The sequence below is a fragment of the Lagenorhynchus albirostris genome, chromosome 2 (assembly GCF_949774975.1).
Source record: "Lagenorhynchus albirostris chromosome 2, mLagAlb1.1, whole genome shotgun sequence".
Lineage (NCBI taxonomy): Eukaryota > Metazoa > Chordata > Mammalia > Artiodactyla > Delphinidae > Lagenorhynchus > Lagenorhynchus albirostris.
Genome location: NC_083096.1, coordinates 32963362 through 32984623, shown reverse-complemented (window position 1 = coordinate 32984623; position 21262 = coordinate 32963362). Strand labels below are relative to the sequence as shown.

General features: G+C 55.5%; 1 protein-coding gene and 1 long non-coding RNA gene across 4 annotated transcripts; one reads left to right on the top strand and one right to left on the bottom strand.

Moving 5' to 3' along the window:
- Nucleotides 1-912: 912 nt before the first annotated feature.
- LOC132515737 (uncharacterized) lies at nt 913-2452 on the bottom strand. Its single transcript, XR_009539177.1, has 2 exons — nt 2135-2452; nt 913-1262 (listed from the first exon to the last, which is right to left on the bottom strand). It is a non-coding gene; the product is annotated as an uncharacterized LOC132515737 (long non-coding RNA).
- On the top strand, nt 1810-20195 carry ETNK2 (ethanolamine kinase 2). 3 transcript variants are annotated; one of them, XM_060142088.1, is made up of 8 exons: nt 1812-2347; nt 3999-4258; nt 7209-7331; nt 12769-12911; nt 13507-13590; nt 16161-16306; nt 18014-18087; nt 19010-20195. In XM_060142088.1, exons 1-8 carry the CDS (start codon nt 2090-2092, stop codon nt 19080-19082), a joined length of 1161 nt encoding a protein of 386 aa, XP_059998071.1. In that variant the 5' UTR covers nt 1812-2089; the 3' UTR covers nt 19083-20195. The 3 variants fall into 3 exon arrangements, with proteins under 3 accessions (XP_059998072.1, XP_059998071.1, XP_059998073.1); XM_060142089.1 differs by lacking the exon at nt 7209-7331 and having other exon boundaries at nt 1810-2347; XM_060142090.1 differs by lacking the exon at nt 16161-16306.
- The last annotated feature ends 1067 nt before the right edge of the window (nt 20196-21262 follow it).

The following is a 21262-nucleotide window of genomic DNA, read 5'->3' as shown; positions in this document are numbered from 1 at the left end:
GGTTTGAAACAGAGGGAAGCACGACCAAGAGATCATGTGCAGACAGGAACGTGACAGAATGGCAAACTATACGTTCACTCACAAGCACAGGTTCCTGCGTGCAGGGCTGATGCCATCCATCTGACATCAGCAGGGTTCGAGTGGAGTCGAAGGTTTACACAACCTTGGGTGGGAAGTTTGCAGCGAGCCAGCCCCTTGAGGACCAGGGCTAACACTGTGACAGTGGACTGTGGGCCAGAAAGATGGTCCCAGCTCATGGAAGCCAGCCTCAAGCTCAGGCTCTACGCTCAGGCACTGCAACCCCCCACCCCACACAGCCATTTACCCATGCAGTCTAAGGCACCAACACCTAAAAACATAGAACACCAGAGATCCGACCGATGCTCCCTTTTTACATGTGGAGAAACTGAGGCTCAGAGAGTGAAAGCATTTGGCCAAGAGTGCTCAGTGAAGTGTGAAGGCTGCCCGTCTGACTCAGGTCTGGGGGCTTCCCACCTTGCCACATACAGTTGTACCTTCACAGGTTCAGAGCTTCACCCACCCTGGTATGGGGCCAGGTGCACAAGCACACAGATGTATGCACTGCTGTCTCCCATCTCACAAGACTTGGGACTCAGGCTGATGTCTTCTCCCACTCTGACCCCTTGGACGATCTGCAGGAGATGTGTAGCTTGGGGAATGAGAGGCAGCAGCTACCTGAATGAAGCCACTGACACTGTCCCTCTTCATGACAGCTGCTCACCCTTCTTTTGACTGAAAAAGGTGAGGCACTGAGCAGCCCACCCAGGGCCCAGCAAAGCTCGTACCTCTAGAATTACAGGCTCTTGGAATTGTATAGAACACCAGGGCCTCTCTAGGGCAGCACTCCCACACCTGCCAGCATCCCAGTGCAGAGCCAAGAGCACAATCCTCTGAACTTTCTTGCCTGCTTGGCTTTATATCCTCACTGTTTGCAGGAAGGGTTGGAGTCAGTGTCATTTCCAGCTCAACAGACTGGGGCTCCATGACCTTAAGTAGGCAGGCCCCCCAATCATCTCCTACCCTGTTCAATAATACAGCCATATATGGCTATTTACATTAAACATAAAATTAAATTAAATGTCACGCTAGCCGCATTTCAATTGCTGGATAGTCACATGTGGCTGGTGGCCACTGCACTGGACAGAACAGATATAGGACATGTCCATCGTCGCAGAAGTTCCACTGCGCAGAGCTGGATTCTGCACAGCAATCAGGACAGGAAGCTTGTGGTTGAGAGGTTCCTGAATAGGTGAAAGGGTCAACGTGGGGAAATAGGCACTTTTCTGGGTGGTGCAGTGAGAGCTCTCCCACGCGGCCAGGTGACTAGTGAGGTCCCCATTGGCACACCCACCCCCAAAAAGCATCCCCCAAAGTCCCCTCGCCATCGGAAAAGGCCTCTTCCCACGGAGTCTCTTCCAGGAGTCCAGGGATTGGGGGCAGGAAGCTGGCGGACAGGTGGTCTAGCCTAAGCTGACCTCTTGGGAGCAGCGGAATCTCCACACTCCAGGACGCAGTGGGGGGCGGGAAGAGGCTTCCCCCGGCCCTGCCCCGGGTTACACAGGGAGAGCGGCCCCAGCCGAGGTGGGAAGGAGGAGGCCACTTCGCCGCCACGGAAGCGGGGGGAGTGAACCGGGGGCTACCGGGCCTGAGACCCGGGTGGGGGCGGGCCCACCCACCCCGGCCCCACCCGGGCCCCGCCCCCTGCGTCACGGCCTCTCCGGGGGCGTCACCCCGCCAGGCTCTCCAGGTAACTGTGGCCGCAGCCGCCCGCGGTGGCAGGCAGCGCACCCCCACCGGCCAGGGGGCCGGGGCGGGGCGGGGTGGGGTGGGAGCGTTCCCGCGGCCCCCGCCCCGCGGCCCTTGATGTCACAATCGCGGCGGGCCCCGGCGTTCCCGGGTCGGCTTCGGCTTCGGGCGCCCGGCTGCGAGGCGGCGATTGAAGCGGGCCGCTGGCTCCTGAGTCATGGACTTCCCCTGGCCCCTCCTCTACCACTCCCACTCCCGCGCCGGGCCCCCCCGCGGGGGCTAGCGTCCGCGCGGCGGCTCCGAGGGGGTGGGGCTGCAGGGAATGGCTGTGCCCCCTTCGGCTCCCCTGCCGTGCTCGCCCTTTTACCTGAGGAGGCAGGCGCCTTGCCCGCAGTGCTCATGGGGCATGGAGGAGAAGGCTGCGGCCGGCGCGGGCTGCCGGGAACCGCCGGGCCCCCCGAGGGCCGCCGCCGTCCCGTGCTTCGGCATATCCGTGGACCAGGACGACATCCTCCCCGGCGCCCTGCGCCTCATCCGGGAGCTGCGGCCACATTGGAAGCCCCAGCAAGTTCGGACCAAGGTAGCAGAGCGGGCGCGGGGCAGGGGATGGGGCCCCGCCGGGGCTGGAACGGGGATGCGTGGACGTGTGTTCGTGCATCCTTCCGGGTGTCGGTCCCAGGGGTGCGCGGCTGCTGCCCAGAAGAGGGCTGAAATGGTGGTTTGCGTATGTATTTCTTTCTCCATCTATTTTGGTCCCTAAGCAAAGCTAGGCTCCCGCCTCCCTCGGCCCTCCACACACACCCCTCCTCCTGGGGCTCTCGGGCACGCGGGAGATCCACCTGCCCACTGTCAGCACGTTGTGCGTGCGGGCCCCACCCCCTGTCGGTGTGCGCCGGTGCCCCTCGCTGCCCAGAAGCAAGTAGCCATCCGGCTCTGAAACCTGCGGAGGCAGGAACTTTTAAGGGCACCCCCCACACTCACACACCCCATAGTGGGAGCAAAGCCTCCAGGCTCCGGGCTGTTCCTGCTGGTCCCAGGAGCCACCCTGAGGAATTCCAGCTAGCCCCGAGCCCTGAGCTGCGTGGAAAGCCTCACCATCGCCCCTAGCTCTGCCTCAGCTCCCCCTACACAGGGCACCTCCTCGCTCTGCTGGGCACATTGGCAGGGACACAGACGTGGGCAGAGGCTCCCCCTGAGGAGCCTCAGGCTGACTTCCCAGCAGACCTGCCTTCTCTGTAAAGAGTCTTCAGCTGTCCCATTCCCTCTGGGAGCTGCCTGTGGAGGATGCTGCCCTGAGTGGGCACCTGCAGCTTATGCTGGAGTGGTAGGAACTCCATGCTGGTGGGCCTTCTGGGTGGGGAAAGGTGCGGTTCAGGACCATGTGTGAAGGTTGACAGACCCCTTTTGGGGGAGGGGTGAGTGGGTAACATTTTCAAAATAAAAGACAACTTTAGTGTAAAACCATCAGGGCATCAAGCAGGCCTGAGGTTAATTCCAGCACTGGCCTAACATGATGTCTTCCAGTCCCTCCCCTCTCTGGTCCTCAGTGTCCCCACCTTTTATTACTTCGAATGTCCCTAAGGCCCCTTCCAGCTCTCTCACACCGTGCCCCATAAATTCCATGGTTCATTCCTCCTTGTCACCCTACCCAGAGAACCTTCCCAGGATCTACTGTCTCTGTCTCTTCTGGCCCTAAGGAGCTCTGACCCCCTGGCCCTGGGGTGGGTGCCAACCTCAGTGCCCTCCTTTACCCCTGCCGCTGCGTGGGGCAAGGGGGACCGCAAGGAGCCCTCTGCCTGGCAGGTGATGAGAGGCAAGTTGGGTCAGGCTGTACCCGTCCTAGGCTGTACACTCCCCTCCGTCTGCCGCATCCTGGTCCATGGAGGTTTCTTTCAGGGCCCGATGGGAGAGTGAAAAGTGGAGGGGGGAGGTAAGTGGTGGGAAAATTCCTCCACCGCCAAATCCCATCCACTAGAGGCAGACCCAGGAGAAGCATGCCTGGGCTGAGCCCAAGCTGCCATTTTTTTCTTGAACTCTCTGGTCTACCTCAAGCATTGGGAGAGGGTGGAGGGTTAGGAGCAGTGCTGAGCTCTTTACTAAGTGAGAGGGCTAAAGGACGGGGGTTCTGTGCAATTGTGCTCAGCATTCAAACGAGCACCCTGTGCTGGAGCTGGGTCACCACGAGACAAGAGCAGAGTCCCTGCCCCACACATCCCTCTCCCCCATGCCAGCGCTTCACTGATGGCATTACCAACAAGCTGGTGGCCTGCTACGTGGAGGAGGACATGCAGGACTGTGTGCTGGTCCGGGTGTACGGGGAGCGGACAGAGCTGCTGGTGGACCGGGAGAATGAGGTCAGGAACTTCCAGCTGCTGCGAGCACATGGCTGCGCCCCCAAACTCTACTGCACCTTCCAGAATGGGCTGTGCTACGAGTACATGAGGGGCATGGCCCTGGGGCCAGAGCACATCCGTGAGCCCCGGCTCTTCAGGTGAGGAGGGTGCCCAGTGTATCATTCATCTCCATGATTCCACAGGCCTTGGGCTTTGAAATCGTTGGCCAGCTTCCCTGGTGGAGTGGCGTCCATGAAAGAGACTCTTAAGATCTGTGAACTCCCTGAAATTGCATGAAAAATGTGTGTGTGTTTACGTGCCTTGCTCTGCAGAGAGGAGCTATAGTTCTGTGTAGATTTTCAGTGGGGTCTGCTAAAAGGATGTGTTCTTGGGGAGGCAAGTGAGAATTTTGGTGAACATGGGACCAAAGGGGGATCTGCTTCCTGGCCCATGCCTCAGTCCTCCACCCATCCCAAGTCTGACCTGGAAACATCTCGGAGCCTTGGAAGTGAAATCCCCAGAGTGCTCAGGGTTTCCTGTGCCTCCCGTCCTGCCGAGGGCTCAGGCATTCCTGGAAAATGGGCCTTATCCAGGGTGAGTGTGGTTGTACCAACCCAGAGAGATGCCTCCCCATCCCAGTCTGAGCTCCTTCTGGGCTTCCTGACAAGGTAGGAGCCCAGGTTTAGGGAACCGCTGAGGCTTCCTTCCAGAGGCTCACAAGGACCCATGGCCCCCAGGGAGCTGCTCCTATTAAATGCCTGGATGTGTAGGACCCAGGAACTGGACTTAACCTTTAAGCCCTGTAGATGCCACTGTTGGGGGTCTGGAAGGGGGAGGACCAAAGAAGAGCCCATATTATGCTCTCCTCTGACCATGCTGAGCAAGGATGTCCAGCAGGATCCTTCTTCCTCCCCACAATGCCACGCCCATGTGCAGGGCCCTCAGACCGTAGTGACGCTTGAGGCAAACTGAAATTTACCCCTGACACCGGGAACAACAGCATGGGGGTCTGCTTGAGACCCTTGGGATCTGTCCTGTCCCACCTAAGGGGAAGGAGCCTTTCAGATCTTGAAGGGAAACAGGAAAGCCCAGGCAGGGAGTAGACCAAGAAGCTTCTTAGCCGTCACCTGCTACCCAGCTGACCTCAAGGTAGTGCGCCTGGCCCTATTTGCAGGGAACCCCTAGCAGGCCCTCTAGGGACTTAGAAGAAGGAAATCTGAGAGCACTGCCTCCCGGGCTGGTTGAGCCTCAGGATATTCATGTGGAGTTGTATGTTGTAGCCGTGTGTGTGTGTATCTGGGGTGGGGGTGGGGGACATGCAGCCCTGTGCGAGGGTCTTCTCAGGCTCCAGGTGGTAGTTCAAAATGCACCCAGCTAGAGATGTGAGGTCAGAGCGGGGCCGGGGGAACTCTGTCCTGACTTCTCCCACAGTACCCCTCCCAGCTCTCCCTCAGTCTTGTGCAAAAAAGCTCAGATATTGTCAGGTCCTCACCACTCCCAGTCTCCCGCCACCTCTGGGAATCTGATGCTGTCACTCATTCTTTCATGGAAACAATTACCATTGTCAGGAAGATTGAAGATGGATTTAGGTTTGATAATAAGAAGAACTTTACATTTGGGGGAGAGCCAGAAAGTGGGATAAGTATGGGAGGTAGACCCTTCCTTGATGATTTTCCCAGGATAGACCATTATCCTTCTGGGATGAAGGTGGATCTCTGAGGGAAAGGCAGGGAGGAAGAGGACCCTCACCTCCCAACCTCCGCCTCCTGCGAGGCTTTGCAGCACAAAAACGTTGACTGTTGAGGTTACTTTCATTGCTATTCCAGACAACAGCCCTATTGATATTCAAGGAAACACTCTGTTTAGGCTCTTTTCGGAATCTTCCTTTGGGTAGGGGAACCCCGGGTCTCAGGGGCTGCTCCCCTGCCTTGCCCAAGCCCTGGCGGGCTCCCTCCTGCCCCAGGGCCTCTCGCCTCTGAAAGCACAGCCTTCATCTCTCACCCACTCGGTCGCTGCCACGCCCCCTGCCCCCTCCACCCTCTAGGAGGTGGGAGCCTTGGGGGCTTCTGGAGGAGCCCCTAGTCTGCCCTGCTATCCTGTTGGGCGATGGCTGTCCCTTCCAAGGACCTGGCCAGGGGAGGGGGTGCCCCTGGAACAGCTCGGCAACAAGGTTTCAGACAGCCAATGCCTTTGTTGTCTTTCCCAGTGATTATTATTCGAGCAACAGGCAGAGGCGAAGGAAGCTTGAATGCTGGAGGCTTGGCAGCTGAGGGGGGGGTGGGGCTCCAGAAGGGAGAGCAGGCAGAGGACTGGGGGAGCCCAGCTGGGACACAGGGCCTCAGACGCTGGGGTCCTTATCAAGGCCTTCCCTCTCTGCCCAGTCAGTCCTCTATCCACCCCCGCCCTCTCCCAGCAACCTTCCCCAGCTCTGCTTTCTCCTCTCCCCACCGCCCCCTCCTTCTCTCCCGGGACCTTGGATAATGTCCACAGGAGAACTTGAAAATAGAACGCTGGTTTGTTTTGCGTCCTTGGCACCCAGCTGCCAGCATCAACTCCCTGCCGCAGAGGAAGGGGCTGCCCTGGGCCAGCCTGCTTCCCTCCCCACCTTGGCCAGACTGATAAGAGACAAGCGTTTCTTCCCTGCGTGGCATTACCACCCCCTGATTCCTCGGTGCCCTGCATTTACCTCCCCCTGAGGGTGTGGGTCTGAGTCCAAGGGGGCGGGGCTGGGGTGGGGGGTGGGAGGGGTTCCACCTCCCTCTCCAGGTGACCCCTCTGTCCTCAGGGGTTGCTGTAGGCACTCAACCTTGAGGTGGGGCAGGGTCACTGACCCGTGGCCAACGGCCCACTGCTTTGCCCTTTCACTCCCTGAAGCTCCCCCGGCTCTGGTTCTGGAAGGGGAGCTGCTGAGCTGAAGGCCTTTATCTCATTTTCACGCCTTCTGCTGAGACCTTCCTTCTGCAGGACCAAGAGCTCCTAACAGATTTGTAATAGCCTACACTTGGCCCCAGTGGACCTTGCAGGGCCATTTCTTTATGCTCAGGAGTGGCTGAGCTGGGGAGGGCCTGCCCCACACTCATACTCTACTCTTCCTGTTTTCTGCTGTAGGCTAATTGCCTTAGAAATGGCAAAGATTCACACCATCCACGCCAACGGCAGCCTGCCCAAGCCCATCCTCTGGCACAAGATGCACAATTACTTCACCCTTGTGAAGAACGAGATCAACCCCAGGTACAAAGATCTGAGAGGGTTCAAGGCTACCACTGTCTCTGCTGCCTTAATATGACCTCCCTTCCCCAGCCCGCCCCGACAGAAGGTTTAGTGGCTTCAGTCCTGATTCCTGAGCCTCTGTCTCCAAGCAGAGTTGGGCTGATTGACGAAATCTCAGGAACTTGTTTCCGCAGTTTTATACCTATGAGCTTCTTTCTTTTTTTTTTTAGAATTTTAAAAATTTATTTATTTATTTATTTTACATCTTTATTGGAGTATAAATGCTTTACAATGGTGTGTTAGTTTCTGCTTTATAACAAAGTGAATCAGTTATACATATACATATGTTCCCATATCTCTTCCCTCTTGCGTCTCCCTCCCTCCCACCCTCCCTATCTATGTGCTTATTTCTCCTTCAGTTTTCTGGTTGTGGCGGGGAATAGGGTCAGCATCTCCCCATTTCACCTGAAGGATACTGAGCTCAGAGACTAAGCTTTGCCCAGTGTCACAGGGCTTGTCAGAGGCAGGGCTTCTGTTTCCACACAGGGCCCTTTCTACCTGAGCTGGCTTCTGAGCAATGAGAAGGGAGGGACCGACCTTCTTGCGAATGGGGTGGGGCTGAGTTCAGAGTCAGTCAGAAGAACTCAGCTCATCAGCTGACAAGCCCTTGGACTTCAAGATTCCTGCTACTTGCCTGGGCACCTCTTGTCCCCACATGGCTCTGGGGCCCCGGTTCCTCACCTTGTTCAAACTGACAGCTCGCTGCTTTCTCACTGCTCTTCCCGGGGAGGGGCGCACCCTACCCATCCTGACATTGCTTTCCCCAGGTAAGACGCAGTTCCCTGGACCTATCCTTATGCTCTCACCGGCAACCTGAGAGTCCTTCTGGCCTTCAGATGCCTGACTCCCCAGCATACCCTTGAGTGCTGAGAAAAGGATGGTGGCATGGAGAAAAGATCGAGGTCGTCATCCCTGCCCCCTGCAAAAAAGGCCATAGTGGGTCTCTGATCCCTCCATGTTCCCCACTGGGGCTGAACATCATTCTTCTCCAAATGTTCGTGGGAGCAGGGCACAGAAGAGGTTTGGAGGAAGGGTATCTCCTTCTCCCTCTAAGATGGTAATAATTAACCATCCCGATCGTGTGTCTCTGTCACATGCATGCACACATGACTTTATCTAGATCCTCCCTGTCAGAGGTTATTAAGCACCGCTTTGGGACTACTTGTCTAGGACGTTCAGATGGCACTGACCTTCTATGTCAGATGGCTCTGGGACAAGGACTGCTTTCCCCCTTAGGACTAGAACAGCACATGGAGAGCAAGACCCTGTGATCATCCAGCCCACCACTTTCGTTTGACAGGTGGAAAAACTGAGGCCCAGAGGAAGGATGGGACTTGCCCAAGGTTATACTGATATGTGGCAATTCAAGGACTAGAGTCCAGGCCTAATGCTCGGGCATGACCCTTGTTACTGCAGCTTCTTCTGACTGTACTGTCACTGTGTAGCCTCGGGGGGTGACCTTGTTAGGAGGGGAGTGTGCCCTGAGGAAGAGCTGGCCAACTTCCTTTTCTCTTGTCTCACCTTTGACCTTAGGCAAATCAGTTTGCTTAAATTGAGCCTCTTGAGGGGATGATGCCTGCCCTAAACTGTCTAACCTGCCACAAGCAGGGCAGCGATGAGCAATCGCTCGGATGGGGTGAAGCACTTGAGCTCCAGTCGTTGCCTAATAACCCTGATTTAGTCAGTCCTTCATTTCACAAACACTGATTGATTGGGATTTAAAACAACAAAAAACTTGAAGGTGACAGGGGCCCTGCCCTCAAGGAGCTTAGAAACCGTCCGTGTAAATAGGACCTGGCTCTGCAGTGTGTGTGACGTATGCAGGGGTGGGAGCGCCAGGGAAAGTCTTCTTGGCAGAGGTAGTATGGCAGAGGTGAAAAGGGAGGCCTCCGGCTGGAGGAGGCAGCACGAGCACAGCTTGCTTGTGGATGCTGAGTAGGTGAGGGCCTGGCTGGAGCAGATCTTTTTTTTTTTTTTTTTAATTTTTTTTTAAGATGTTGGGGGTAGGAGTTTATTAATTAATTTTTTTTTTTTTTTTTTTTGCTGTGTTGGGTCTTCATTTCTGTGCGAGGGCTTTCTCTAGTTGTGGCAAGCGGAGACCACTTTTCATCGCGGTGCGCGGGCCTCTCACTATCGCGGCCTCTCGTTGCAGAGCGCAGGCTCCAGACGCGCAGGCTCAGTAGTTGTGGCTCACGGGCCCAGTTGCTCCGCGGCATGTGGGATCCTCCCAGACCAGGGCTCGAACCCGTGTCCCCTGCATCAGCAGGCAAATTCTCAACCACTGCGCCACCAGGGAAGCCCTGGAGCAGATCTTCAGGAGGGATTGGGGATGGGTCGTGGGAGATGGGGCCGCAGAGGTGAGTTGGAGCTAGACTGTGAGGGACCTTCAGTGCCAGGTTAAGGAGCCCAGATTAATTTATCAGGCAGTGGAGAGTCAGTGTGAAGGTGTTGGAGCCAGGGGTTCATTGTAAAGGACAGATTTGGGTGGGAGCTGGGGGCTTCGAGGCAGGGAGGCCAGCTGGGAGAGTCTTGTAATTCAGTGGGCAACATCTAGGACTAGGGTTCCCAAATTGGAGCATGAGATTCCCCTGGGTGCTTGCTAAGTACAGATTCCGAGCCTAACCCTGGAGATTGATTGGGAGGTCTTGCATTAGACCCTAGGAATCTGCCTTTTAACCAGCTCTCCAGGTGATTCTGAGGCAGGTGATCAAGGAACCATGCTCTGAGGAACGTTGCCCTAGGGAAGCTTCATGGAGGGATGGAGAATAGGGGGATGAGTCAGGTCTTGTGGAAACAGATTTGATAGTCTTGGTGTTGGGTGGGACATGGGGGAACCCAGCGTGGCTGGGGAAGGTGGGGTTGATAACTGCTTAAGGTTAGGCATCAAGAGGAGCTTTGGATGGGTTGATTGGTATGAGGGCAAAGGTGATGAGTCAGGGGCTTCCCTGGTGGCGCAGTGGTTGAGAGTCCGCCTGCCGATGCAGGGGACACGGGTTCATGCCCTGGTCCGGCAGGATCCCACATGCCGCAGAGCGGCTGGGCCCGTGAGCCATGGCCACTGAGCCTGCGCGTCCGGAGCCTGTGCTCCGCAAAGGGAGAGGCCACAACAGTGAGAGGCCCATGTACCGCAAAAAAAAAAAAAAAAAAAAAAACGTGATGAGTCAGTAAGTTTGAACACTTAGAAAGTCCTTTCCCTGTGGGGAGAAGATACTTCCTCCCCCTCCCCCGCCCGGATCCTGAATGCTGAGTGGACACTTGCCAGGCAGCAGTCCCTTCAGGGGAACCCCCAGGCTTCCCTGAGGAGGGCCCCCAGCCCCTTCACCCCCTCCTACTCCTCTGAGGGACAGAGCTGTTCTGCCTGGGATGTGGAAGTTTCTGTGATGCAGTGGTAGGTATACTCTGCCATCCCCACAGCCTTGAGAGAGTCGAGTGATGTCAGGGCTGAAGGTAGCAAAGCTGGTGACGTTTCAAGCGCTCAGGGGAGGGAAGCAGGGCTGCACAGGGAGGTAGAAGGCCTGGACTGTTCGCACAGTAAGCAGCTGTGTGGCCTTGGGGTGGGTAGGGTAGGGGTCAGACAGAGGTCAGGGCCTGGGCAGCAGGCATCTTGGATGTCAAAGACATGTTTTTCAGGCTAAGACCTGGGCAAACCAAAGGAAGCCTCCTAATTCTTATCTTTGGATGGTCTCAGTCCAAGGGGGAAAAAAAAGAATCTTAAAGGAAAAGGTAGCTTCTTAAGAAGAGCCCGGATTAAAATGTATCTTATGCAGACCTGTCAACACAGATAAATTCCAGTGAGGGTGAGGGGAGGCCTCCCCCATCCCACCCCTAATAGACCCCTAGACTCAGAGTGGCCTGTGCAGAGCCCCTGAGGGGCACTGAGGCCCCCTCAGTTCAGAGGCTCAGCTTGATTTTGGATCCTTGGATAGGCTGAGGACTGCTTTCCTTAGGTGAGGGAGTAGAGTATCCAGCTGTGTAAGACGCATCTGGAGGCGGGAGGAAGTCTCTGCCCTCCCCTGAGCCTCAGATGCCCCATGGGGTTAGACGGGAGACCTGAGATCCCCTTTAGCGTTGACCTTCTCAGAGCCTGGAGGGAGCCTGCGGCTCATCCGTGTCCAGGGGAACATGGGGATGCCTTAGTCGCTGACTACTCTTCCCTGTATTCTGGCTTCTGGGCTGCGTGAGGGGCAATGGGGCGTCCTGGGGGAGGGTCAGAGAGGACATGTCTCATTCACATCCTCCTGCGTGTACCCTCACTGCCCTGGACAAGAAAGCAAACAGGAGTCATGTGAATGGAGATAAAACCCCGGAACCACCAATGGGTGGAGGGGAGGAGGCTAGGGTTTTAAGGGTTCTGCTAACTATTTGGTTTTTCAGTATACACAGAACTGTGCTTCCTGGGAGCAAAGTTCAGAGCATCGGAGCACAGTGCACCCTCACCAACTTCCCCATGACCTCTGAGAACATCATTGACTGACCTGTTCATTCATTCCTCAACATGTACTTTTAGCAAAAATGCCTGCCGTGGGCCACAGGATGGGGTGGGCTGAGGGACAGGTGGCCTTCGTGCATCTTTGTTCCTACACAAGCAGGGGGCCGGGGCAGGGAAACACACCCATAGTTCAAGGGGGAAGAGGTGAGTTATTGAGCCGCAGCAGAGCAAGTGCTTTTCAATTGAAAGGCCCTCGTATCCCCTTGGCCTTGTAGGAGTGGGCCCAAGAAGCAGTTTTTTTTTGCTTTCTTCTGTAGACCTGAGTGGTCTCGCTGTGCGATGGGAAGCTAGTCTATATGATCTCTAGTCCTTTCCAACCATGATGCCAGCCACCAGAGCAGGAGGGAGACTCACAGGAACGTCCCTCTGTCTCCTCTAGAGGGTACCATTGCTGCCGCCCCTCCCAGGGCACTGCCATTCTTCCACTGGAGGAGCTCTGGGGTCTTATTTTAGAGAGCTTCACCTTCCCCTAGGAATTGTTTCGAGCATCCCAAGAGCAGGTCTGTTTGCATCCCTCCCCTGCTGCCCTTGTTCTTTCTGGAATAATTGAGTTTGGGCATTCACTCTCCCTCCCCTGACACCTCCTCGTGCCCCCATCCTTATTTCCCTCTCCCTTTCACGAAGCATCAGGACACTGTCCGGTCAGGGACTTTTACGCTTTGCAAAATGCTTTTATGCCCATGTTTTAATCAGCTTCTTAGAATAACCACAGGAAGTCAGAAGGACAGGAAAGGTGAGTGCCATTTTACAAGTGACAAAAGTGGGGGTCTGAAAGGTCAGCCGTTTGTCCAAGGTCCCTCTGCAATAAGAGGTAGTGATGGGGCCAGAGCCCAGGGCTTTTGAGACCAAGCATGTGCCTGTCTGCTATCAGCCCTCCCTCCACCGGCCACCTTTCTTGCCACTGTCCAGCCCTTCTGCAGATGTCCCTAAGGTCGAGGTGTTGGAACGGGAGCTGGCCTGGCTGAAGGAGCACCTGCCTCAGTTGGACTCCCCTGTGGTGTTTTGCCACAATGACCTGCTCTGCAAGAACATCATCTACGACAGCACCAAAGGTACAGCTTCCCTGGCCCTGGCCAGGCAGCAGCAGGGCTCGGGCTGCTTGATCAGCTGGCGTTGGGGTCCTACTCCTCAGCCTGGTACTTGGACAAGCAAAGTGAGACCTTCTGGTGTAGGTCTCAAGTTAATTTGTAGGAGAGAAATGAAAAAGAAACAAATTCCTACTTAGAAAAATCTTTGCCAAGAAAGAACTCAAAATCATGGTTTGTGGAGCCATTCCCCTGACAACGAGGACGTCTTGGCTGCCCTGTGCCTTCCCTGTGTTCCTGATGATAGCTTCACCCCCATGGAGTACTTGGCTTTATTTTCTGGTCCTCAGCCATGCTGAGGACAAATGTCTTTAGTTGGGGAGAGTCTGAGGACCCAGCTCTGTGAGAGGGACAGCCGGAGCTGGGGAAAGGGCAGACAGACAGATGGAAAGATGGAAGGAAGCAACTTAGAAGAAAGTTGCCACTGAGAAGTTGGGTGAGGCTGGGTTGCTGCAGAGGCCAGTGAGAGTCAGTGGGTGCATTCCTGAGGTCTGTGAAAGCTTGGCCAAGCCCTATATCCAGATCTGGGGCCAACCCTCACTGCCTTTCCTCTACCTCACAGGTCATGTACGGTTCATTGACTATGAATATGCCGGCTATAACTACCAAGCTTTTGACATTGGCAACCATTTCAATGAGTTTGCAGGTGAGAAGGGCATTACTCTTTGGCCTATATCCTCCTTGTGATGGAGGGCCAGGTCCAGGGGAAGGGTTGGAGGGGGTTCTGTGCATGGGGAATGGAGGCTGGACACCCCTGTCCTCAAGATATCACAGCTTGAGGGAGGGGCCAGTTACAGCCTGCCTTGAGAAAGCACCAGGTCTCATGGGCAGGGGGGTGGGGTGGGGGGCCGGGGCAGACCCACATGAACAGAGCAAGCCCCTGCTGGCCCATGTGGCACTTTGGTACAAATTAGGGAAATGTGCCCTCTGTAGGATCCCTGAGGACATTCGGCTTGGCCTGTGAATTCTAAAGAGACCCCGTCCTTCCTCTGGGCAGACACAGCCCACGCCAGCTGGCCCAGCTCAGCTTGATGTCAGCCTCCACTCACCCCCTGTCCAAGCTCCTTTATGCCCAGTCAACCCGTGCAGTCGTACATAGGGGCCCTGCAGGCAGATAAGGGGCAGAACGAGTTGCAAGTAGCTATTTGCCTGGTGACCTGATGAGATTAATCATGGTGCAACTAGTTAACAGTGTGCACTTTGCAACTTGACTCCCCTACTTCACATCCTGGCTTCATTGCTTACTAGCTGCATGACGCTTGGGGCAGGTTACTTACCTTCTCTGTGCCTCTGTAAAATGGAGATGATAATAGTGCCTACTTCATAGTATTGATATGCGATACACACACACCAGTGTGGCACATACTAAGCTCCACGTTGGTATTTGCTGCTGATGTCAGGCAGGGGAGCTTTTCTGCCTCCGAGGGAGGCTGCAGCAGCCATGGAACAGGTTGGATTTGGGGTGTGTCCTGGAAGAGGTTGGATTTGGGGTGTGTCCTGGCATATGCCGTCCTTCCATAAAGGTAGGTGTGTACAATAGAATCATTTGTGTAAAGGAAGCAGGGCAAGTTTTTCCAGCTCGAGGGCTTAATTGTTAAACAATTCGATGGGGCTAAAGAGGCAACTGGTGGATGGAGGTGGACACTGGGGCTGGAGGGACATCCCCAGGCTAGCAGTGCGGGGTGCTCAGCGTGATGTGGCCAGTCCGTATGGCTTAGGATAGGTGAGGCATGCCCAGGCCAACTGTAGAGCCGGCACCTGGGCCAGCCTGAGGCACTCCCCAGGCCAATACAGGCCAATCCTGCCCCTTCTGGAACCCCAGGTGACCAGGGCTGTCAAGCACTGCTTGTACCTGAAGGTATGACTCCCCAGGGTGGCCACCAGCTGCATCTAGGCACCCAAGGGACAGATGGGGCCTTAGCTGGGCAGAGCAGCTGAGCTGTGGGGTGTGGCCTGGAGCAGAGGCTGGCACCCGCACGGCACTGGGCCTGTGATTGCTCAGCTGACAGACCCACTGGCCTTTCCAAAAGGGATAATTTTTAAGCATTTTAAGTCCTTCTCGCCCAGCGCTTGGAGCAAAGTCCAGCTGGAATTTCTCCAAGGGGGCAGACTGCATCCTGCTTCCAAGTTGAGAATGAAGGAGGAGGAACCTAGCATGGGGGGAGGAGGAGGGCAGTAGAGGAGAGAGGCATCTCCTGTGTTCTCAGGAGCAGGGAGACCCAGTGCTGGGAGCTCAGAACCAGCCTCTAGTAACTGGCTGTGTGGCCTTGAACAGCTTTCTTCTACCTGGGCCTTAGTGTCTACATCTGTGCCAGGACGTTCTTCTCCAGCCATACTCTTGGGGGCCCAGAAGCCTGAGTGTGTTTCTCCAGGGATATAAGGGAAGCTTGGGAAAGATAGGAAGAAAAGAAGAGGGAGGAAGAGACCAGACAAGATGGCCCAGTCCTGGTCCTGTCTTTAATAAACTGTTTCTTTCTGTACCAGCTCTGAATCTAGGCTCTCTGCCATCATGCCCAAGATGTGGCTGGTGCGTACTGGGCTGGCAGTCTGAGGACTCAAGGAAGGGTGGGACTAGAGGGAGTCCAGGCCATTTAGCTTAGGGGTTCCAAGCCTGGCTGTGTTTCCGAATCACCTGGAGAGTTGGACATGGGTGGGTGCCTGGCAATCTGTATTTTCGCCAAGCACTCCAGGCGATGTTTTTAGGTTAACCAGCTCAACACTGGTTCAGGAAGCAGTATTTGAGGTGCATTACGTCCAGCCCTTGCTTTACAAATGAGATTTTGGCCAGTGAAAGGAAAGGGCTTGCCCGAAGTTAACTGGAGGTTAGCGTCAGATCTAAGACAGCTAGGCTCCCGATTCGGGGCTCTGACCCAGCGCCTCCAGTGTGCCGTGGTTTTGTGTAGGGCTCAGGGATACAGTGGTGCTGTCTTAGGGCTTCCCCATCACTTCCAGGACTGTGCCTTGCCCCTCAACGAGTCTGCCTGTCTCTGTGCTTTCCTCCAGCTCAGCCCACTGAAAGCAGTGCCCCCAGCTGGGATGGGGGTCGACCCTCCACACATTAGAGTTTGGTGGTCAAAGAAGCTGCATTCTTTGCACAGCCCCACAGGACACAGGAGATGGAGGTTTTGAGGGGATCAGGGAACATCTACTGAGCTGGAGGAGACCCCCAGGTGGGCCCGTCTCCCAGCAACTTCTGTGCGGCTGCCTCCCCATCAGGTGTGAATGAGGTCGATTACTGCTGGTACCCAGCGCGGGAGACCCAGCTGCAGTGGCTGCGCTACTACCTGCAGGCACAGAAGGGGATGGCTGTGACCCCCAGGGAGGTGGAGAGGCTCTATGTGCAAGTCAACAAGTTTGCCCTGGTGAGTGCTTGTGACTGGAAGGGGGTGGGGGAAGGAGAGCTGGGAGGAGGGACTCAGGGCCCACCCCCAGCTCCTACCTTCTCACAGCCTTGTGGTGGAGGAGGAAGCAGAGCCCAGGGTCAGGGGTGAGGTCCTGGGGGGGAGTCTCATCATATGCTCCTGAACCCCAACCTAGAGGGGGACTCTGGGAAGAGCCATCTTGGGCATCCTCTTAATACTGACACCCTATTCCCTGCTTTCCTCCCATTCCATCAAGTCCAGGTTCTCTCCTTCCTAGAGAACTACTTCCAAGAAAGAGCCCAGCTTCCTATTTTAGCAATTCTCTCATTTGGACAAGTTCTTTCTAGTGTCTAACCTTAGCCTTTCATGCCACAGTTAAATACATCCCTTAAGTTTTGTGTTGGTTTTTTTTTTTTTTCGTCTTTGGAGAAGATAGAGAATGTCAGTTCTAATCCTCCTTGTTAACTGTCTCCACTGACTCACACAGAACTCTGTGTAAGCCTTTCCCATCAGGCTCTTTCTTCTCAAATTACTGTGCTGTCAGTTCTTGATTTTGAGTGCTAATTATCCAAGGTACATGGTTCATGCCAGGTCTCCACGGAATGCACCAAGGGGATTGCTAACTAGTCTTACTAATGTCAGCCATGCATAAGCGAGAAGACAAGTCAGCTGCCCTGAATTTCACAATATATCAGAGAACTTAAATAAAATCTTTAATTACCTGTAATTTTAAATTGCCTATTCTATTTTCCTCATTGGTATAAAACTGATTCTTATCAGGTTCTTCCTTTTTTAAAAAAAATTTATTGAAGCATATGATTTACAATGTTATGTTAATTTCTGCTGTACAACCAAGTGATTCTTTTTCAGGTTCTTCCTCTTAACTGTTCCACCTATGCCTTCATCTTGCTAAATTTTTAGTAACCATTCCCACTTGCTAATTGATCTCTGCCCCTTTTAAGTCGTGAAAAGGGAATAAAATGGGGGGAGGTGCTATAGAGCCAACCCTAGAGTGAGCAGGACTTGGGGTGGGGCAGGAGAGCCACAGGAGTGGGAGCCCTGGCCGGGGGTCGCTGGAGCAGCGGGAACCACGGCGCTCTAGCTTCTTGAGCCCAGGGTGGTCTGGGCCCTGGGGGGGTTCTGGCTCTGGGGAGGCAGTTGAACCCTTGGTCAGCAGCCCGGCTCATGTCTACACTCACTGTCTGACCTCACCCACCTTGCGATAGAAGAGAGGTTAAGGGGTGAAAGAAGTCCCTTTAGAGGTCTTCCAGTGACTGGACCTCTGATGCCCATGTGGCCAGGGCACTGCAGACGGGGTGCCACCCCCTCCACTGGCAAGCAGGCCTGAGCTCTGCCTTAGGGATTTCTCTTGTCCTGGTTACCTTGGGCTTGAAGATTCTCCTGGGTAGGGGAGCGGCCAGGGCTGGAGTTCAGGTTTGGCTTAGGCTGGGGAACAAGCTGAGAGTCTGCTTAAGCCTGAGGGCAGTAGAACCTACTCTGCTTGCCTTTTTCTAGGAGTGGAGTCCCCAGATACCATCCAGTGACTTGACCTCTAGAATATCCCCCACCTGTGCTGGGGAAACCCCACTGTGTCTCTGCCAGCGTCTTAGTTCTGTGTCTTCCACAGTGCCTGTGTCCCTCCAGCTATGGGGGTCCATGACAGGTTTGGGGGGCTCACTACACTGATCTTCTCTGATGTGTTTTCAGGCGTCTCACTTCTTCTGGGCACTCTGGGCCCTCATCCAGAGCCAGTTCTCCACCATCGACTTTAATTTCCTCAGGTGAGTGCAGGGAGCAAGTTGAAAGTCAGTGGCGGGGTGGGGGGTGCGTGGAGGAAAGGAAGAGCCTTGAACCCAGTACGTGGGGGTAAAGGACACCCCAAAGAGAATGTCCAGGTCCATTCCTCTGCCCTGCTCACCATCCCCATTCCAGCCAGCCCATGCGAGGCGGGTCACTGCTCCAGGGATGCCTGGGGAAGCACGTGTGCCCAGAATCCCTCTCTGGAAGTGGTCAGAAACCCTTGCACCCCGCCTCCTGATTCCTCTTTCCCTATTATAGCCTGCTATCTGCTTCACTGCCCGGCTCTTCTGCCAGGGCTCTTCCCCACAGAGCCCGGTGCTGAAGGGAATTGCTGGAAATTAGTCTGAAAGATCACGAGTCCAAACCCCATTTTACAGCAGAGGGGCCAGAGTTCCAGAGGGGTGGGTGACCGGCTTGAGGTCCCTTGGTGGTTCAGCTGACTGTGCTGCCTCCCTGCATGGGGTATCAGACCCAACCGCTCCTTTAGTGGCCCCTAGTGATATACTAGGGGCTGTACCGAGACTGTACTTGAGTATTGACTACTTAGAAGCTGGGCACTTGCTGTGTGGGGGAGATAAGAGTCCAGTTTTACAGAATGAAAAAGTCCTGGAGATCTGTTGCTCAACAAGGTGAACGTACTGACCACACTGAGCTGTAAAGACCCAACAGACAAACCAATATGTTTGGGGAGGGGTTGCTCCAGTCTAATCTAAGAAGAAAAATAAAATTATAGTGGAAGTGAAAACAAAACAAAACAAAAAACCCCAGCCTGGGCTAGGGTCCATTTGCCCAGACCTAGATGGGCTGAGCTGGTGAGAAACTTTCCTCATGGTGTGAGTGCCCCCAGCAGGGCTCACCTGGCTGCCCTTCTCACCCTCAGTTCCCTTTCCTGTCTTCTGGCAGGTATGCAGTGATCCGATTCAACCAGTATTTCAAGGTGAAGCCTCAAGTGTCGGCCTTGGAGATGCCAAAGTGACCAGCGTTCCCATCCCTCCCCTCCCATCTGCCTGGCCAGACCTGTTCTCCAGGGCTCCATTCTGCTCTGGGGTCTTCACCTTTGGACAAGGTGGGCGAGGGGACAGGTGGCTGCCCCAGGAGAAGGCTCTGCCCGTCGCCAGCCCCCAGTGATGCTTCTGGTGACCATTCTTGGTTGGAGGGGCTGATAGGCCCCAGCTCTGGGGGTCCTCTTCACCTTGCCAGACTGGGTGGTGGGGAGTGCCTGCAGCCTGCCAGGGCTCAGACCGCAACCGCCCTGGAAAGGCTGGCATTCCCAGCCCCGGGCCATCCTGGCATCTGGGCTGCCTTAGACGTGTCTTTGACCTTCCTGGCTTGGGGAAGGGGGAAGGTGGGAGGGCTCCTTTCTACCTCCAGGGCCCTGAGCCTCCAGCCTGTTTCCCCCTGCATGCCCCATGTGGGAGGTGCTGAGCCCAAACCAGCATCCTGCCAACTCTGACAGATGGATGTACATATCTTGGGGGGGGGGTCTAGAATTGGGTTTGATGGCTGCCCCAGCAGCCGCCTCATCTGAGATTACTCCCTTTCTCCAAACCATATCCAATCAAATAACCCCGTCCCAAACCTCAGCCTGACGACGTGTGCTCTCCTCCAGTGCCCTTTCTGCTCCAGGCTTGTGTTCTGTACCTCTGCCTCCTGCTGGGAGGGAAGGCAAGGGAATGGGCCACCAAAGCCTGGCTCTGCTTCATGCTGTGGCTTGGCCAGAAGGGACAGAGCCAGGAGTGGGGTGGCTGGACCATAGCCAGCAGGCTCCTGCCTTGTTCCCTCCCTTGCCCTCCTCACTTCCAAGGAACAGTCTCTCCATGTCCACCTTCTGTCCTGAAGTTGCCCCACGGTCTCCACACTGGGGAATGACTAGTGGGAGTCTGAGGGCAGGGGCCAGGGACCACCGGGGCTTGCCAGCCTACAGGAGCCTGGGTGGGGTCGGTCGTGAAGGTGCTGAAGGAGCTGTTGCCCCGACTCTCAATGGCCTCCACCTCCTTTCTGCCCTCACAACCTCTCAGGCCTTTCTGGCTCTGGCCTATAAAATTTTTCATTTGTAAATTATCATGGTTTTCTGCATTAAAACGGCCATTTATGGACCACTCTGTGTCTGAGTGCCACTGGTAGGATTTGACTCAGATGGTGTGACTAGTTCTCCTGCGGTGGGGGGTGGCAGGGCACTCCAGTCCCTCTTCTCTGGGGTCCCTTTGGGCTGCACACTTTGCACCACACCCTCCATTTACCTGGCTCACAAGGCCTGGGGTCCTGATTTGGGGTAGACCTGGGCAGAGCTGGTGGTCTCACAGCTCCTCTGCTTTTGACCATCTTAGAATAAGTTGACCCTGAGAGGACACAGCCTCGAGGGAACTAGACCGTGGATTCCAAGAACTTGGCCTATCCAGGTGATGGACCAGTAAGACTCCAAATCCAAGTGCTCAGGACTTCTTCCTTTGTCCTCACTGGCCCCAAGTAGTTGAGTTGAACAGAAGGTTGCTGTGCCTGAGAGCAGGCAAGGGTGATTTCCCGACCCAATATGTCACTTTCTCAGAAAGCCAGAGGGAGGGAGAACGGAAGCTCCAAGGTGAGTGGGGCACCCTCCCAGCTTCCCAGGCTGCACTCCCAGGGCCCCCAGAAGGCGCCTGGTTCCCTTATTGGTAGCAACCGCAGCAGCAGCAGGTGCCTTCCAGGTGGACTCTGCCTGTTTGGCTTTTGCCTACAAAAGTACCAGCGTGCCATGGCAGCCGCTGGAGCTGAGCCGGCACTGGCAGCTGGGGCCTTGTTCAAGGTCATGGTGATCCAGGGTGGCCAGGCCCCTGACGAGTAGCAGTATCGCATCTAGGAAGGGCGCTAGTGGAGGACACGGCTGAAAGATCTGCCCCGGCATAGGGAGGGTGCCAGGGCTGGGCAGGTAGGGCCTCTGAAGGTCATCTGTGGGGTCAGGTGGTCATGCGCACCACCTTCCTGAGGACTGTATGGCAGTGCCCACGCTCCTTGTTCCTCTCAGATCCACCTCTGGAGCTGAGGGCAGAAAACCACTGTGAAGGCAGCTCGTTTACAGCCTCCTGGGGCCTTGATGTCACAGCACTGAGATGGTGGTACAGCGGTGAGCAGGGCCCCCCAGGTATCATCTTGTGCCCCTATAGCCCGGCCACCACCAGC

What these genes read in the sequence shown, in the direction of transcription:
- ETNK2 (XM_060142088.1), top strand. Translation starts at nt 2,090, where the DNA reads ATGGCTGTGCCCCCTTCGGCTCCCCTGCCGTGCTCGCCCTTTTACCTG. An exon ending in AAGTCAACAAGTTTGCCCTG is followed by an intron (nt 16,307 to 18,013) that starts GTGAGTGCTTGT and finishes ATGTGTTTTCAG; the next exon opens with GCGTCTCACTTCTTCTGGGC. An exon ending in ATCGACTTTAATTTCCTCAG is followed by an intron (nt 18,088 to 19,009) that starts GTGAGTGCAGGG and finishes GTCTTCTGGCAG; the next exon opens with GTATGCAGTGATCCGATTCA.